Here is an 18,616-nt window from a genome sequence, read left to right as displayed (position 1 = left end):
GAAATGCTGATGGATTGTGTGATCCCATCTTGGATGTGTGCTCCTGTAACTTATTTTCATTAATACAACCAATAAAAGAGTCCTAAACTAGTGTCCATACAAGCCTTTTTGGTCCCTTGTTTCTATTCAGTTCATTTTTCGGTTACCTTTAAGGATTATATGGATGTTGTAAATGCACAACAGATGCAATTAAAGTTGTACAATCAGCACTAAGCACATGCTTTGTCTTGTGATAGTCATACTGGATTTGTATTTTTGTCGCGGGAATGTGATTTATCTTCAGAACTAATTCTTGGCAGGTCTAGGACATTGCATGCACTGTGCTGGACATACTTCATTAGTGATTAAGGTTCTATGAATTAAAAAGCCCACTTGGATGTCCAGGTAGTGCAAAGGAATAGGGGCATGACTTCTTAAAAGCAAAAAATGCAGGATCTCCTGCCATGGTAGTATGAAAACATGTGTGTGTCCTACTACTACCTTGCATATGCAGCACCTCTAGACACAAGAAAGTCCTCAAGTGTCACCTATTCCCAGTGTTGCAAGACACCTGAAGATGGAAGGGGCTGTCCACCAAACACAAGAACTTCAGGGAGGTTAAGGGGATGTCCACTGCAGCACACAAGGCTGTAGGCTGTTCTTATGCAGTAAATGCAGCCACCTGCACTCCTAGATGGAGAAAACACAGGACCAGCAGTGACGCAGTCCCAAAGGGCAAAAATGCAACTGTAGTGAGAATCTACTGTCTATCAGCAAAATGTCTTATGCAGCTGTGGACAGCATGGAACAGGCTGGAAGGACCTGTGACTGGCTGGAATAGTGCAGAAACTACCAGAAAATGGGCTGCCCATATCACAACCAGGAAGGAGGAGTAGTCACAAGGTTGAAGGCTTGTCACCAGCTGAGAATGGGGTGTACAACAGCAAAATGCCTGACCAGCAGCACGACAGGATGGAGAGGGGTGAGGAATGTCTACTCTAGTAGGATACTGCAGCAAACACAAAGCTGGCAGGCAAGGAGATAGGCTAGAAAAGGTGTTGTGCAGTTGTCTTATGAGGGAGTGGTGACGGACCTTCAGCTCTGACACCATGGCTAGCACCTGAGCTCTGATACCATATTACAATGGCAGCTGCAAAGGAATGAAGAGATGAACTCTAAAGCTAAAGAATCTCCATGGATGGCAAAAGCAATGAACAAGACGAGATCGTAGCCCCGAGTTAGGGTGAGATGCATGAGTGATGCTCCTGAGAAAGAGGTACACAAAGCTGGCAGGCAAGGAGATAGGCTGGAAAAGGTGTTGTGCAGTTGTCTTGCGAGCCTTCTAGAGGTTGCATAGCAGATTCAAGCCATCTACAGCAGGTACACCCTCTCCTGCGTTTGTGCATTTTCTCCTCTCTTGAAGAGCTGCCCAGCAGTTGCATGTTTGCAACCACTTACATAGAGAGATCTTCATCAACCATTCTTACATTTTCTTCTCCGATTGGCTTCCCAGCAGTCGCCTTGACAGCAACCATCACCTCAGAGAGATCTCAGCATGTTCTCCGTATCGGACAACCTGAGGATTGCATTTTGCTCCCTCTATTGTTGTCCTTCATCTTCTAGTGCCTTCTCCAACATCTCACTCCCTAGATGATTGCATTCCACTCCCTTCATAGAGTAGCTCTTTTTCTCATCATCAACACCTTTGCTGAAAGACTATGTTTCACTCCCTTCATAGTGTAGATCCCTTCCAAGCATAGTAGCAAGCGAACGGGAATGAGAGGTCTTGGGGGAACGGGAACGGGGACATGTACAATTCACATAACATGATGATAGTCTACTCCATAGATGATACATTAGTTACATCTAAATGAAACATAAGACCCAAAATCAAACTAGATGAAGGAGTCAAGAAATCAAGATAGCTGAAAGTGGCACAAGTAGAGTTTTCGTAATTAATACAATTACCTTTTACGAAAAAAAAAAGGAGAGAGAGAGAGAGAGAGAGAGAGAGTATATTAACGTCTCTAAAAGGCCAATGTGGCCTATGAGACCAAAGCAGTACATACAATGATGGTGTGTTTCTCGTCTGGAACGAGAAAAAAGATGAAAAACATGCCTATAAGACTGAAAAGGAAATGAAATAGTGTCCTATAAAAGGGAAACATGTTAGTGATCTGAAAGTGAGAGTAGAGAAAGGAAAACTCTCCATCAATGATATGTCTGTTCTCTAGGGAGGTGTATCTCTGCATGGCTGAGGCGTCTCGGCATCTGTCTCCTGTGGCGCTCAATGATGGCTTTAATTCGTCTGTGGTGTGGATGTCTAGGCCTTCGTCCGGGTGGACATGGGCGCCTAGACCGGCTAAGTGCCACTGCTCTATCCAAAGGGACACCTACAGAAGATGAGGTCCAATGATGATGTACTCTTGTAGGCTGTGTGGCAGTAGTAGTGGTATCTGCCATACTCTGTCGTGTATCAGTGAAAAAGTCAGTGACTGCTCTCTGTCTATGTGAGCCGAGCTGTGGGGGCCTCCTACTCCGTAGAATTGTTTCTTTGCGCCTCTGGAGCTCCAAGAGGAAAAATCCCAAGCATCTCTGATCCCCAAACTGCATGATGCGTCTCAGGGGTCCAAAACCCTCTCGAAACAGACAGTGGTATCTACCTCGTATGTCATAATATACAGTGCATCGGAAGATGTAGTGTTCCTCTGTCTCTGGCTCTCTGTCGCATAGTGGGCATATGCGTTCTTCTGTCTGTATACCCTCCCATCTGCCTGTCTCAATCCTCAGGTGGTGGGATGAGGTGCAGATCTGACCAATAACTGTGCGTAGTCCATGAGGCAGCTGTGTGTCCATGTAATTGGATCGGGTGATGAAACCATCCTCAGATACCTGGAGGAAGTGGGTTTGGTAGTGTGCCATCCTCGTGCCATGGGGCGAGGGGGGTCGGATCCAGGTCTTCTCCGTATCTAACTTCAGTATGTCTGCTCTGATCACATGGTTTAGCTCTGATCGGCTTAGGTCAAGTGTAGGGCAATCCAGGCTATAGTCAAAGGGGGGTAGTCTGTCAATCTGCAGACCATGTAGACGCATCCATGTACTCATCTGAGCATACCAACAGTGTTTGTCACCGTCTGCTGCTAGTTGTCTAGAAGAGGCCAGGGCTAGCCGTGGGTATCTATCTTGGGGAAGCTCCCATAGTCTATGTATGAAAGTCACTGCCTGAACCAAGGCCTCAGCCACCATGGGTGATGCCCCCAACTCAGCTCTGATAATCTCATGTGGGGTCGAGCTCTTCGCTCGTATCATGCGTGAGATCATCATGACCAGTGGTCTTTCCATATGCTCCCATCCATCATAGTATTCCTTCTCTAGTCCATCCTGGTCTCCCAAAGGCTGTCTCCTCGTGTGAAACAGACTTGGACCCCAAATAGCTGCCCCATATAGGAGTGTGGGTGTAACCAAGGTGTCAAAAAGCCACAGTTTGGTGTGCGGCTCATGAAATTGTATGTGAGCACATTGCCTCTCCAATGCACCTAAGGCTGCATATGCTTTTGCCAAACGAGCCTCTGATGTCTCTCTCCAAGAGAACTGTGGTCCCTTCAATGTGACCCCCAAATAAACATACTGCCTAACCATCTCCACTGGCTCTCCGTCAAAAGTAAACTGGTGCTCAGCTCTTGTCACCCAAGCAGCTGAAGTGTTAAATACCATAACTTTAGTTTTCCCAAGGTTCACCTTAAGATCTCTATCCCTGCAAAAAGCTGATAATGCATCCAAGTGTCTATTTAGTCCCTCAGGTGAGTCAGATATAAGTACAATATCATCGGCATAAAGCAGTAATGGTATCAGCACTCCATCTAGGCTGGCTCCGGCCCCACCCGTCCTATCCACATATTCTGAAATTTCATCTATATACAACCCAAAAAGTGTCGGTGAAAGTGGACAGCCTTGTTTCACCCCAATGGTGCTATTGACTGTATCTGAGATGCCCTCAGGTGTTTGTACTCTGCCTGTCACTGTCTCATACAGGGCATAGATACTCCACTGTATCTCTACGGGCACATCAATGTTTTGCATTCTTTTCATGAGTCTAGCACGTGGCATTGTGTCAAAGGCCTTGCGAAAGTCCACAAAACAGCAATAGCTCTTTTTCTTGAATGCCTTGCCTTCTTCAATGATTGCCCTCAACGTAAAGATATGGTCTAGAGTTGTGTATCCCCTCCTGAAGCCAGCCTGGCCTTTTGACCTTAGGCCATGCATCTCGGCCCATTCCCTCAACGCTTGTTCCAGGCCAGCATGTGTCCAATCATGATAGTTCGGTAGTTACTAGGTAGCGCGGGGTCTCCACTCTTAAAGAGCGGCACAATAATATGGTCTGATCAACAGGTTGGAAATCCCTCACAAACTGCCCTATTAAAGATGTGAGCCAGCGTTAGTGCCAGAATATCACAGGCATGCGTGAAGTGTTCAACCACTAAACCCTCATGGTCTTGGGCTCTTCCATTTTTCAGTTCCCATATGGCATTCCTCACTTTTTTTTCTGTGAAAAATCTGCAATTTGCTGGTCTTGAGGTTGAGGGGAGTGGCATAGGCTCTTGGCCAGGGATATCATAGAGTGTGCAAGCATATCCATGCCAATCATCCGGTCTAGTAATTTGTAGGGGTGGCTGGCTCTCATGCATCTTTTTCCATGCTCTCTTGCTGTCTTGCCCCAAGAACATGGAATACATTTCTGTTTCTAGTCTGCTCAGGTATTCGCGCTTCTTTTTGCGTACCAACTGTCTGGAGAGAGAGAGAGAGAGAGAGAGAGAGAGAGAGAGAGAGAGAGAGAGAGAGAGAGAGAGAGAGAGAGAGAGAGAGAGAGAGAGAGAGAGAGAGAGAGAGAGAGAGAGAGAGAGAGGGGAGGATGCTCGTCGATGGCGCCCGCTCGTGACCTGCTGCCTGTGCCAATTCCGCGTCATCCGTTGCCTAGTTCACCCCACTTGCAGATAGCATGGGCCGTCGCCCGTCCGTCGTTCATCCTGGCGGCTAGGGTCCTGGCTGTCGTCCTTCCGCCTTGTCAGCCTTTGTTTCGCGCATCCTGCTCCTCGGGGCCCTTCTGGTACGTCACGGGTTTCCTTGCGTTGACTTCCTGTCCGCTTGCGCCGCCACGACTGCAGACGCCCATCTGCCTTCGACCACTCTTCTGTCCGCGGGTCCACCTGGTCGTTTTTTTCCCTTCTGCAGAGGCGCCCAGCTGCGGTCAACCCTACGCCCCACAGGCGTCACAGAGTCAGCGTCTCGATCAGAGTGCCCGTTGCTCTGTACAAAGAGAGAGAGAGAGAGAGAGAGAGAGAGAGAGAGAGAGAGAGAGAGAGAGAGCAACAGCTTTCAGCGAATAGCAGAAGCGAGAGCCTGAGCGAGCACGGGAAAGAGGCCTCCTGTTCCCTGCCGGCGGATGTGCCCTCTCTACCCTGCGGGCATCTGTTCCTGCTACTGCACTGCCTGAGCCCCTTCTTTAATTAAGTGCAGGGTCCGTTCTGCCCAAGAGAGAGAGAGAAAGGCCTGCGCCGTTTCTGCTTCCCGTGAGCTCCTGGTTCGCCCGCTGGACCGGCACACGTAGTGATACAACATGGCTGGTCTGGATATGGCTTTTATAGACCAAAGGGTGGCAGCTCTTGGTCCGGATTCTGATACAGAGGAACCTGAAGATATGGTTCCTTGCACAGAGGAGATGCCCCCTGGTCCTGACTTCCAGCCTGCGGGCAAACGCACCAAGCATACTTCGGATGAGTCAATGGATCATCAGGATCGTTCATATGCGAAGTTGCCTCGGATTCTGTGGACTCTCAGGATGTTGACTGGGAGCATCTGTTGGAGTTTGCCAACACTCTGCTCGGCGATTATGTGCAACATAATCAGGAAGCGTTTTCTGACTCTGGAACTGAAGATGTTCTGGAAGTCACTGTGGACCCGAAAAATGTCTTGCGCTCATTTTCAGTGTTTTATGAACGTGCTGTTATACTTTTCTTTACTAGCCGCAACCCAATGCTTTCCTGTATTCGCTAGTGGCTGCACAGTCTGCTACAAGGGGAGTGTGTTGAAGAGATTTTTGTTGGGCCCAAAGGCTTTTATGAGGTGCTGTTGAAATCAAAGAAGCATTGTGCTGATCTCGTGTTTAAACTGCCATTGTTCTTTGATCGCCATTTGGTCCATGTTGTGCCATGGTGCCCAATGGCAAATTTTCAGCGCCTGCTTCAACGTGAATGCCCCGTGTGGGTTGAAGTGGAAAATTGTCCGGTTGTCTATTGGCCCTTGTTAAAGGATGCCATGGCCATGGTGGGTACTGTTTTGGTCCCCCCGAGTCTTAGGGCCATGAATCGTAACCGTTTATGTATGTTATGGGACACTGCTAGGAAAAGGCCTGCTTGGTTACGTCTTAATTGCTCAGGCATGCATCCTTTGCACTTTTGTTTGAAATGGGGTAACTTTGCAGGGCACTGCTTTTTGTGTGGAAAATTGGGGCATTTAATGGCTGAATGCCCAGAGAAGCCACTGACCTCAGATACTGAGCATGTTGTGCTGCCCATGGATGATATGGCGCTTGATGCTCCGTTGCAGGATGCAACCCAATCACCTAAAGTTTTGGATAAAGGTAAACAACATGTTTCGGGTTTGGATTCCCGTGGCAATGAATGGGTTGATGTACGTGCAAAAAAAGGTAAAAGGTTTGATGCTGGCACGGTGGATAATGTGCCTACTGCCTCACAAGATTCCATGCGTACTTACATGCGCAGGAAAGAAATGTTGTCTTCAGAGCACACTGCTCTTGCTATGGCTTCTTCTGCTCCTCGTCATCAGCCTACCAGGAAAGTATACATGGACGGTCCAAAGGGTCCACCTGCTAAGTTGGCTTTTGATACTAGAGGTAATGTGATTACCCCATGGGATCATAGTTATCCCCCTTCCATCCCCAAGACAACAGATATACCGTCGATCTCCAAATCTGGCCGTCAGAACTCTTTTGCTGTGTTAGCTGATTTTTTGGACGAGGGAGTCCTTGACATTCTAGCAGAAAAGGTTAAATCGCGGCAAGCTGTGCCTCGTACCTGATTTTCCTTTTGAATACACATGAAGATAGCCACGTGGAATGTGCGGGGCATTTGTTCTCGCCATAAGCAACATGCCATGTGGACTGTATTGCATGAGAATCAGTGGGATGTCCTGTGTACTGTTGAGCACAAGAGTCATGGTCAAGCAGGAAAAGTTGTGGATTGCCATGGGTTTTGTTTGTTTTATGCAGGGACACATGCCATGCATTATTCTGGGGTGCTTATGATTGTGCATGAAAAATACCAGCCCGTTCTTATTAAAAATGATGTGTATGGCCGTTTTGTGGTGATTGAAATGTTATTTGAAGGAGAGATCTTATGGTTACTTGGCCTCTATGCTCCGAATGATTCTTTATCTTGTCGAGATCTTTGGAATACTTTGCGGACCTCCTTGTCACTTGGCAGAAGTGGTTTTTTGATGGGGGATTTTAATATGTGTGTTGATTCTTCACAGTCCACATCAGAACATTCGGTAATGGACGCTCCGGAAAGTCGTGTGTGGAATGTGTTGGCTCGTGACGTTCTTAAGCAAGACCTTTGGTCTTGGCTACACCCTTCTTCTACAGGGTTTACTTTCCACTCTGCGCAGTATTCGACTACATGGTCGCAGTTGGACTGCATGTACATCATGCAGACGGATGATTTTCTTCCTGAGATGCTCGAAATGCAAGTGCTGCAGCAATATGCCTTGTCGGACCATTTCCCTCTATAGCTTGAGATGCTTGCACAACCCATTGCACCTTTTAAGCAATTTCTGGATAGACTCCCTTTGCGTTTCAACTTGTCTTATTTCAAGCATTCAATCTTTCAGGGTTATATGCAGCAATTGATTGATAGATTCTTATTGGACTTCTCTTCGGAGGGCAATGCTTCGTTTGAACGATTGCTCTCTAATGTGCAGCGGGTTGCTCGGCAGTATGGGATCCATCATGCCTCTCTTTGTTGGCGGCGTCGACAGGCAACGAAAGACTTACTGGCTTTGATTCGTTCTTTGCTGGTGGACACTCCAGGTGATGTTTTTCTACTGTCACTGGTGATGCGTTTGGCTGCTCTTATTAAAGAGTTTTAGTTGAAATCTTATCAGCAGGCCAAATTGCAAAATCTGACGGAGAATTTGCAAGACCGTGCTTGTCAGACTCATAAGTTCTTTCGAGCTCTCCAGTCTCTCCTGCTCGAGAGAATATGACTAGACTCCAGGATGCTGAAGGTCAAATGGTCATTGATCCGTAGACTATTGTGAATATTTGTAGGAATTATTTCCTCGACCTTCTTGGTTCCACTTCTCCACCTTCAGACCATATTACTCATGCCCGCTCAGTTTTCTATGATCTGGTCCGCAATCAGGTTCCACAGGACATGCAAGCTACTTTGGAGACGACATTTGTGAGGCGGAGGTTATGGATGCTTTGTTACACTTGCCCAAGGATAAAAGTCCTGGCTGGGATGGTCTCACCAATGAGTTCTTTGAGGTCTTTGCTACCCAACTGGCGAAACCATTGACGGCTATGTTTGAGCAGGTGTGGGAAACGGGGTTCATGCCTTCCTCATGGAAAGAAGAACTTATTAAACTGCTTCCAAAAGTTCCTTCGCTGTCTATGTTGATACATTGGCGACCAATTTCTTTGATGGGTTCTATGTATAAATTCTTTTCCAAACTAATGGCGAATCGGCTCCATAAGCATCTTCCTGCCCTGGTGCATCCTCTCCAATATGGTTTCATTAAGGGCTGCAACATTCTGCACAATGTATTAAATGTGCAACTGGCTATTGACTATGCAAGGCATTCTAATCAGGAGGTGGTACTGATTCAATTGGACCTGGAAAAGGCTTTTGATTATCTGGACTGGTCTTTCATTGCAGAACTTATGCCTACTATGGGCTTTGGTGCTCGGATGTCTCGTCTAATCTACACCATTAGTGCCGCGGCTTATTCGCGAGTCATGCTGAATGGAGGTGTTACCGAGCCTTTTGTCCTTGCCCGCTCTGTGAGACAGGGTTGCCCTTTGAGTCCTCTCTTTTTTGCCCTTGCGACTCATCTAGTTCTTTCGATGTTATCTTATCTGGCAGCTTCTTCGCAGTTGGCTAGATTGTCTCTTCCTTCTGGACAACACTTCATTGGTCAATCCTTGGCTGATGACAGCTTTATGATTTTGCATGCGGACAAGGATAATCTTCGTAAAGCATTAGATAATTGGGCTTTCTTTGGTCACGCCTCTGGTCTTCGCATCAATGCTTTGAAATCAGCTATTCTCAGCTGCACGGAGTCGGATTTGCAATCATTGGACTAGCAGGGAATGGTTGTTCCTCGTGGTTCCATTGTCAGGCATCTTGGCTACCCTTTGGGTGTTGATATTCGCCTCAAAGTGGCTCAAACAATTATGTTGCCAATGCTCACATATTTCTTGCCATTGCTGCCTTGGACTACTACTACATTGAATGCTCTTACGTAGTATATTCGTTTCATGTTATGAAAGAAGGATTCCTTGCATGCCGGCATTTCAAATACATATCAAATTAATAGATGCTTATGAGTTTAGAGTGCACTCGAATTAAATTAAGGTTAGGACAGTGTTCTAACCTATTTTAATTATTTGTAGCTAAAGACTGCTAAGTATTCACTGTTGTTTGTTTATTTTATTTATAAACAATTGTGAATGCTTCAGTTGATGTGTAGAGTAAATAGCGGTGGCTTTGGGTAGCACTGGGTGTTAGCGTAAGTCCAAGCGTAAATTTCATAATTATGATTAGTTATTTTAAGTATAATATATATAAAATATGTATTTATATGATATTGTATTATTAAAATTATTACTCTATTTGTAAGTCATAATTTTAAACTTTTTTAGTGATAATTAGATTATTATCCTTAGTACTATTAATTTATTGGTTTTTAATATAGATTATTTTAAAATATGAGATTTAAGATATGCTTTTATTGAAATAAGCTTTCTTTATGGAATACCTTGCTATTTTCTTAATGTGGTTAAGTATAGAAGGTTTTTCCAGCTTTCTTTATAAAAGCAACATGATAACGTGCAAAACAAGAGGGCGGGGTGAAAATTGAGTTTTTTCGTTGCTCCTTATCCGAAATTGGAATTCAAAGCTTCAAGAGTTGTTTCGGGGGTTTTGGCACGCTCCGGACACGATGGTAATGTCAAAACGTCAAGATTCAGAGCACAGAATTTTCTGCAGCAACTGCATCATGTTACATGATAGTTATATGTAAAATATGAATGCAAATATCCATGTAAAACTATAATATATAATTAAGGATGGCAAACCATGGCTTTTTCCATGGGGAAGGTTGGGCCCAATCGTACGTTTTTCTCTTGTCTTTCTCAATCTATTGAGTTATTTAAATCCTCTTATGTATTATAATGTTGTTTGTATTTAATAGTTGAGATGTTTGATTTGTTAGATTTTTCCACTAGTTCTTTGTTTATGATTGTAATTTGATTTGCTAGATTTGCCACGTGTTCCGCTTCGTAACAAAACCTTTAATGAAAGCTTCAAATGTGATATTTTACCTAACTTGTGCCACATAGCGTGCGTGTACTTGTCCATTGCAGCCCCGACAGCATATCCTCCACTCCTTGTGCAATGTTCACCAAGCCTAAAGCTAGGGGATCTTAAAATAAGAGTTTACTATTATCAAATTATTACAAGTTCTTTCACATTTCTCATTCTAGTGACAGCAACCCTTACCTTTTACACTCAATCAACCTCATGCAACTTCAACAATCTAGAGACTTTGTAGGATCACTAAGGGAAATATCTTGAGTTCCGGAATATTGTAAATGTGGAGCAAGAGGAGTGGGAGGCTTTCCTCTTTGCACTAGGAGTTTGTGATGTCCAACCTTCATTAGGAGGGAGAGCTCCTTCAATTTTTCTTAGGGCTACCAACTACAATGACTGGGCTGGCAAAGGTGGAGCAGCACCTCTTCAAGTATACCCCATTCTGCTCACTCTAGATGCTTTAGCATCTTTCCTAGACCCACATTCATGCAAGATGATTGGCTTAATCCATGAGAGTGAGGAGGTACAGCAGCAAGTGCGGGAGCTTTGGAAATAGAGATTGGGAGCAGGAGGATCCCATATACCATTGCCATTGCATTGGAGATTGAGGAGTTTGGCAAGATCTATCCAGAGAAGCCCTTAAAAGCATGATACCACTTTCATTTAAGAGGAGAAGGGCCTTGAGGAGGGACTTAGAGTTGATCTAGAGAGACTTGCAAACCTTCCCAAGAGACTCCTTCCATGAGACTTAGTACGAAAGCTAAGGCCATTGGAGGACAAGAGAATGGGCTTCTTCTTTTGGTCTTCTTCACTGTTCTAAAGCCTAGAAGGGGGACACCATGTGTCAAGAGTTTCTATAAAGTGCATATTTCTCCAGCCCCACAACATCAGAGTTGTAGTCTAGGGATCAGGGCCAGAAAGTGCAGACCTGCCCCAAAACTTGAGGAGGTGATGGAGCTGGCTACAGAGTTCTATACAAGACTTTGCCAAGAAAATTCAACCACACAAGGGGTGTTCCACTTCAGACAAAGGGCCTAGGCAATTGTGTTTCCTTTGGTGTCAAAGGCAATCGAGTGCCTCTTGTGTCCCTGTTTACTTAGCAGGAGTTATTCGCAACCTTCAGAATCAAGAGTAAGCATCCTTTAGCAAACTTACCATCAAGGGGACTCCTCTCATTGATAGCTTTCATAGTGATTTGTAAAATTACTTTCCTTCCTTTTCCCCTTGCATTCTTCCTCTCTTCTTTTGTTTCTTCTTCTTCTATTCTTTTTTCTTCCCTTGTTTTTAAATCAAAGATGAGAACTGATGGTCTTAATATGTCTGTAGGCAGGATTCATGCAGAAAGAGAGACACCAAGTCACATAGATATTGAAAGCTGAGCAATTTTGGCATGACCCTTTCAGCTAGACTTGATACTCCTTTTGTCAAGCACTATGCACAAAGGTGACCTTGGGCCAGTCAAGTGGATACGAATTGCTGCCCTTTTGATGGTATATGCTTTCTTATGGTTGAAATGCCATCTAAACTGGCCATCTGCTTGGCTTAACACTAAGTAGTGATAACAGAGGCCCTCAACACATTACAATATGGGATTTCCCCTCAGCTCAATCTTGCAAAAGAGCTCTAAGGATGGTTTCTACAGCAGTGGATGGATAGATACAACAGCATGGGGCACCATCAAAGGGTTAAAATCCAATCTAAACTGGCCATCTGCTTGGCTTAACACTAAGTAGCGATAACAGAGGCCCTCAACACACTACAATATGGGATTTCCCCTCAGCTCAATCTCCCAAAAGAGCTCTAAGGATGGTTTCTACAGCAGTGGATGGATAGATACAACAGCATGGGGCAGCATTAAAGGCCTGGCATGGGTTTATGGACTTTCCAAACAGCCAAGCTATCAGAATAACTATACACACCATGTTCTACTAGCCTTTGCATGTATGCGAGGTGAGATGCAAAGAAATCAATGATTGACTGGCAGCAATCTCCTTCACAAGACTCTACCATAACCATCCACTCCTTGAGAAGCTATTGGCAAAAGCATTATGGTTTTCAGAGAGGATGATGGAGTGCCAAGAAGCTTTCATGCTGTTTCGGGAGCCAAGTCCCTTGATTCTTGGCATTATAAGACACCTATGTTTCCTGGCCCAAAAAAACAACAGAATTTGTTGTATAAGGCTGCTACTTAATATTAGAAACATATTTTTCCAGAAAAAACAAATAGCACTCACATCTAAGAAATCTACTAGAAAACTGCATACCTTGAGGGACATTAACCCTATGTATTAGCTCCACAATCGATCGTGCATCATGCCGCCTTCGTTGTTTTCCATTTATAATCACTGACAAAGTAGGTACATCAAATACCTTGCATTACGCAAACATGAGTAAGTCAAGCAACAGCGAGCATATCTATCTTGCTAGGATAAGAAGTCGACCATATGCAACTTATAATAAACATTATTAACACCTTGCTGGGATAAGGAATCAACCATACACAGCGTACAACAAACGTTCTCAAAGCAAGGAACCAATTAATAAACAAATCAAAGTGCTATTCCACTTTGCTAGAGAGAAAATGTTTAGAAGTAGACTGATCAACAGAAAGAAATTGAGACCTTATTCCCAGCTTTAAAACAACATTCAAACTAGGACCATGTTAGCCTAATCGTTAAAGATTGAAGCTCTTCCCTTGTGGGGCAATTTCAATGTTTTTGGTGACATAGCAAGGACACTTGCCCACCATGACGTTGGCTATTGCCCTTTTAGGGGTTCCACTACAATGGTCCTGCTCTTGGCAAAGTCATCTACCGCATGCCCAGCCTCTCACCATGTGCATGATCATAGGGTTCTTGCGTGACCCAAGCCAAATTTTAAAAGCCAAAGCACCACCTATTTTCAGTGTTGTGTGTAAGTGTACATCCCAGAAAAAGACATTCAAACTAGGAGAGCAGATATATACACCCAGTGCTTGAACTCAAAGAAGAAGAACCATTTGGTATGCCTCTGCTGATAGCTACAGAATAGCAAACTATAGGAATTAGCACAGCACAGAGATGTAAGTTGTGATCTGCTACATATAGATGCTCAAAAGCAAAACTCTTACTGTTGTGAGCAACCAAAACTTGCATCTAACTTATCCTATTTTCCAAGCATTTTTTGGCTCATTAAAACAGCCCCAAAAAGGCATTTTTGCCTTTTGAACAAGACACGACTTCTAGCTCACAATAGTTTCTATAAAAGGGATTCAATGTGCACACCACTCTTTGTCCTTGTTTATCCCACTTCCATAGTTGCTGCCATCATCATTACCCACATCATCTACTCTTCTCCCTGCTGCCACCAGCAGCCATGTGGACTTCATCTACCCTGTGTGTCTGTTGCCAGCTCTTCTGCCCTGCTGCGGGAGCCAAGTCCTCATTCACAGCATCGTCTCCATCGCTAGGCAGCAGTGACTAGTTATCCAGCAGATGCAACTAGTTTTCAGCCTTGGTGACCTGTTTATAACTGGGCGACCACCTGCAGATCTGTGTTTTCATCTAGAGCAGTCATGTTTACTGCCATATTCATCAGCCCAATCTCCATTTTTCTGTTCCAGCGGGTCATGATCAGGATCTGCACGGCTTCATCAGTTATTCAGTCATATTCCTGCCCGACTGGCCCTAGCTGCTGCATACTGCACTCAGGATCTGTAGATGGAGGACAATACTCTCCCTTAGCCTACACCCACGAGAGCCAATGGTTGTTGGACATCTCCATTCCTTGAGCATCAAATCTATACCATCTTCTTCACTCGTTCATTCGTCAGATTCTACCTTTTCCCTCTTGTTGTGTTTTTGCATTTTTTGTCCAAGTTATTGTATTTTAGTCATGTTCATACATTTTGTGTTTTCTCAAAGCAAACCATAGCATATCTTCACACAGTATCAAAGCTGATGCTCTTCTAAAAAGTATCATATGGCTACCATGAAGGCTTGGTTTGTACAAGTCACACAAGCAACACATAACCAATTCACAATGGTTGAGAGACCTTTCTCTTGGGAATCCACTGTGCCTTCTCAAGCTTCTCCTTCACAGGAGGCCCTAAGGCAGCAATATGGTATTAAGGAGGAGGACAATGCATCCTCCCCCTCATCCTCATCCAGTTTGTTGCCAAATGTTGAGTGGATGTTGGACGTAGAATTCTTGCATAGAAGATGGCCCAACTACACTCTCAGCTTCATCTCTCCACTCAAGGAGAGAATATCACATTCACAACAACCAGCGAACCCTCATCTTCATCACAGTCAACTCTACTGTCAAGTTCATAAAATCCTTTTGATTCATATGACCAAAAACCTCTATTTCTCTTTCTATTGTGTAGGATCCCATTGTAAGTCACCACGGAGACCACGACCATTGTCACTATGCCAATGTTCATAAAGGAGGATCTAGAGGTGGCAAATGTACGTCTCGAGGTATATCTATTACATTAGCCTTTGTTTCATTTGAGCATGTTCTTGGTGCTAATCATTCTCGATTCCCTCCTGTCCCTCCCTCTTTACAATATGATTTAGGATCTCTTTTTTATGTTTTTAGTAGCTCAGGGATTAGATTCCACACTTGCATCATCGACACTAGGTTCCATTTCTACATATCAAGTACATTAGGTTTAGGATGTTTTGTTTCTTAAACTTCATTTTTCATGTCCACTTCACATGTTAATTACCACAAGTGAGTACATCTCCCACTTCTAGGATGGTTCTATTGGTTATCCCCCTCATGCCCCTTGGATATCACCCCATGGTCACTCAAACATAGAGATAGATATCCTCTACTTATGGCACTAATTTTCTTCATTCCATGGGCCACTCAAACACAGGGAGACCCATCCTCTACTTATTGTGCACCTATCCACTCTCCTTGCGCTACTCATAACATGACTATACCTATACCTAGTCAACCAAGTCAAACATTTGGATCCGTTGTGCATACATCACTAATGCATGGTGTGTTGAGCTTAAAAACTCATTACCCTCTGATTAGCTCTTTAAAACAGCTCCAAAACAGTAAATTACCAAAAGTTTCATTAAACGCAGAGCGGTTCTATGGAGTTTCTATGCCCCACATAACCCTAATCTGGGAGGATCCTTCCATGTCTATAAATAAACAAGCTGCCCACCATTCAGCCCCATCCTTGTCTTGCAGGTTTCAGCCATCAGCCCTCTTTCACTAGTTGTCCAGCCCCCAACGACTGTTGCTACGTTGTCTACAACTCTCGCCTAGCCTCCCATTGCTATCACTGATCAGCTTGCATCATCTACGTCAAGCAGTTTTTGTGTTTTCAGTACATTTCTTCATCGGCCTCTGCTCTGACTCCTAGTTGCTGCACTGAAGATCCGTCTTTGGTAGTCAATATGAACACCTACCTCAACTTGCTCCCACGAGAGCCATCGACTGTTGAACAGCTCTGCCCTTGAGTATTCTATGCACTCTCTCATTCATTTACGACATTCATTCATTCAATTCATAGTTCTCTTTCTTTTGTGTTTGTGTTTGTGTTTTTGTGCTTTGTGTTTAGTGTTTTGCATTTTGAGTTTTGAGTTTTGCATTTTGCATTGCATATCTTCACATGGTATTAGAGTCGATGCTCTTGTAAAGAGTACCCTGCAAATATTGTGGAGGCATGGTTTTGTGCAAGGTGCACAAATAACATGTAACTAATTCATAATGTCTAAAACACCTTCTCAAGATTCCACAATCTCTTATCATGATTCTCCATCATTGGAGGCCCTGAGGAGGCATTATGGATTCTGCAAGGAAGACAACACCCACCCTCACCTTCACCTTCTTTTTCTTCTCTTGTTCCAGATTTTAGTCACTTGATAGAGGAGGAGTTTGAAGAGTACTTACACATCCCATATAGTCAAGCTTACACCCCTCCTACGAGCTTTGCTACTACATCCAAATAGGTTGGTGAGATTGATCACCTCTCCGATCATGGAGGGCATACGACATTTGGGACGATTGGCAACCCATCTTCTTCATCTCAGCCAGGCCCAGTGCCAGGTTTGTACAACTCCTTTGAGTTATATGAATCAAAACTCTCTCTTGCTTCTCCTTTTGGTGTGCAAGACCCAAATGATTTTCAATATATTAACTTCAATAAAGGGAACTCTTAAAGCAAACCTCTTTCATCAAGGATACCTACATCTTTAGTTTCATTTGAGCATGTAAATCACTCTTCTCAAATCCCTCCGATCCCACCCTCTTCTTATCCACAACTCGATTTCCTCTCTTCTTCCTTCCAAAACCTCGAATTGCGCTCACCTTCTGTATCCATGACACAAGGAGTTGGGTCCTCCATCTCTGCTCCTAGCACTTTCTCTTTCTCCATACCATATTCTACCTACTCACAATTCACTATCTCTTTGCACCATGGTATATCATAAGAGAGAATGCCACACTTTAAGACTATGCCTTCCACATACTGATAAGTGAGCACTTATATACAATAATTAAGTGTCAATATGTAATATAAATATCAACTATACCAATACATATAAATATCAACTATACCTATAACACACACACACACACGTGTGCACGTGCGTGCATGTGTGTCTATTTGTGTGGTCTTGTAAATGTGTCCCCTTTTCATCATCAAACTCTAAAAGGGATTGCCGGCCGGGGGGGGGGGGGGGGGGGGGGGGGGGGGGGGGTGGGAGGGGATGGAACCTGTGGGATAAATGGTGCACAACCAAGAATGGGTGCGGCTATGGAAGACTACCTCAAAGGACCTTGTGCAATGAAAGGGGAATAGAGCCTATAAAGCCCTCTCTCTTACCATCATGTTGCTAAAATGGCTCTTGAAAAAGAATCCTTGACAAAGATAGCTTGTTTAGTGAAGACAATCCGGGTATCAATTCTAGTAGAGCCATGAGCTAAAAGCAATGAGAAGCCCAAGTCCAAAATATGTAGGACTTCCAAAATGGAGCTTGATGGATAGTCAAGCAGTAATGGCAAAGTGCCAACACCACTAATAGGCCCGAGCAAACATCACCAACTATGAGGATACCCGTAAATGGACGAAGATCCTACAACAAATCTCCTCGAGGAATCATATAGCTCGAAGCACCATTGTCAATAAGCCAAGGTCTCTTTGTAGCTAATGAAGTAGGATCCTCCATAAAGAAATATGGATTCACGTGTGGTAGCTAGTGAAGTAGAGGGAAACTCTGATGTTTTAGCTCCATCCTTTGCTTCCGAACGAAGGTGAGGGTATTTCTTCCAATACTTCTCCTTAGGATGAGTGTCCTTCTCACAGTGTAGGCCTTTAGGCTTCTCTGAATCCTCTTCGTTCTCCAAACCAAACAGAGCTAGCTCTTCCCAAACAAGAGTTTCTCGAATCCTTGAAAAGGATGTTCCAATCTTCTCAACCTATTAGAGTGAGAACGAGGTTGTAAAAGTCAATCTTCACATCGCTCTTTGCGACTGTCTGACTAATGGAGCTATGAAGATATGCTAGGGTTTGCACTGAGGAAGCAAGACCACTACCCTATCACCTCTCTTGAACTTCATGAATCGTTTGTATAGGTACTACAGTTTTTTATGTTTTCTAGCTTATACAACTAAGACTGAAACACAAAGACTCAGACATGGACAAACAAAACTTAAACCCTAAACTCAAAATGCAAAACTGAAAACTCAAACACAAAGAGAAGAAACTCTGAAGTGAACGAATGTTGTAAATGAATGCAAAGGTGTACACAATGCCCAAGAACAAAGCAATGCAGTGTTGGAGAGTGACATTCACTGGAGACGGATCCCAAGTGTTGTGACTACTAGTCAGAGTGTCGAAGTGCAGGAAACACCAAACACTGATCACTAGAGTGTTAGAGAACTAAGGCGATAATAGGAGAGATGTTTGCTGATGTAGACGACCTGTTGGACAGCAAAAACATAGGTACACCCGATAGATCACAAAACAGTACAAGCTTACCCGACCACTCGAGGATATCAATGATGAGGAAAAGGTGATGAAG

General features: G+C 44.1%; 1 protein-coding gene across 6 annotated transcripts in view; it reads right to left on the bottom strand.

Annotated features, from left to right (window-relative positions):
• The window catches only part of LOC148025161 (Holliday junction resolvase MOC1, chloroplastic-like), a 154,977-nt gene that overhangs the window by 24,275 nt on the left and 112,086 nt on the right, over positions 1–18,616 (bottom strand). For all 6 annotated transcript variants that reach the window (XR_015693415.1, XM_087694916.1, XM_087694918.1 and 3 more), the window contains one exon: positions 12,854–12,959. Coding sequence is in view for 5 of the 6 variants with exons in the window: in XM_087694916.1 (XP_087551042.1) it covers positions 12,854–12,959 (106 nt within the window). In the remaining variant the exon portion in view is untranslated. The remainder of the gene's footprint in view (positions 1–12,853; positions 12,960–18,616) is intronic.

This window comes from Lygodium microphyllum, chromosome 15 (genome assembly GCF_053477565.2).
Source record: "Lygodium microphyllum isolate KBCC chromosome 15, Lygodium_microphyllum_v1.1.10, whole genome shotgun sequence".
Lineage (NCBI taxonomy): Eukaryota > Viridiplantae > Streptophyta > Polypodiopsida > Schizaeales > Lygodiaceae > Lygodium > Lygodium microphyllum.
The sequence above is the reverse complement of the archived record's forward strand: the minus strand, read 5'-3'. Positions and strand labels throughout refer to the sequence as shown.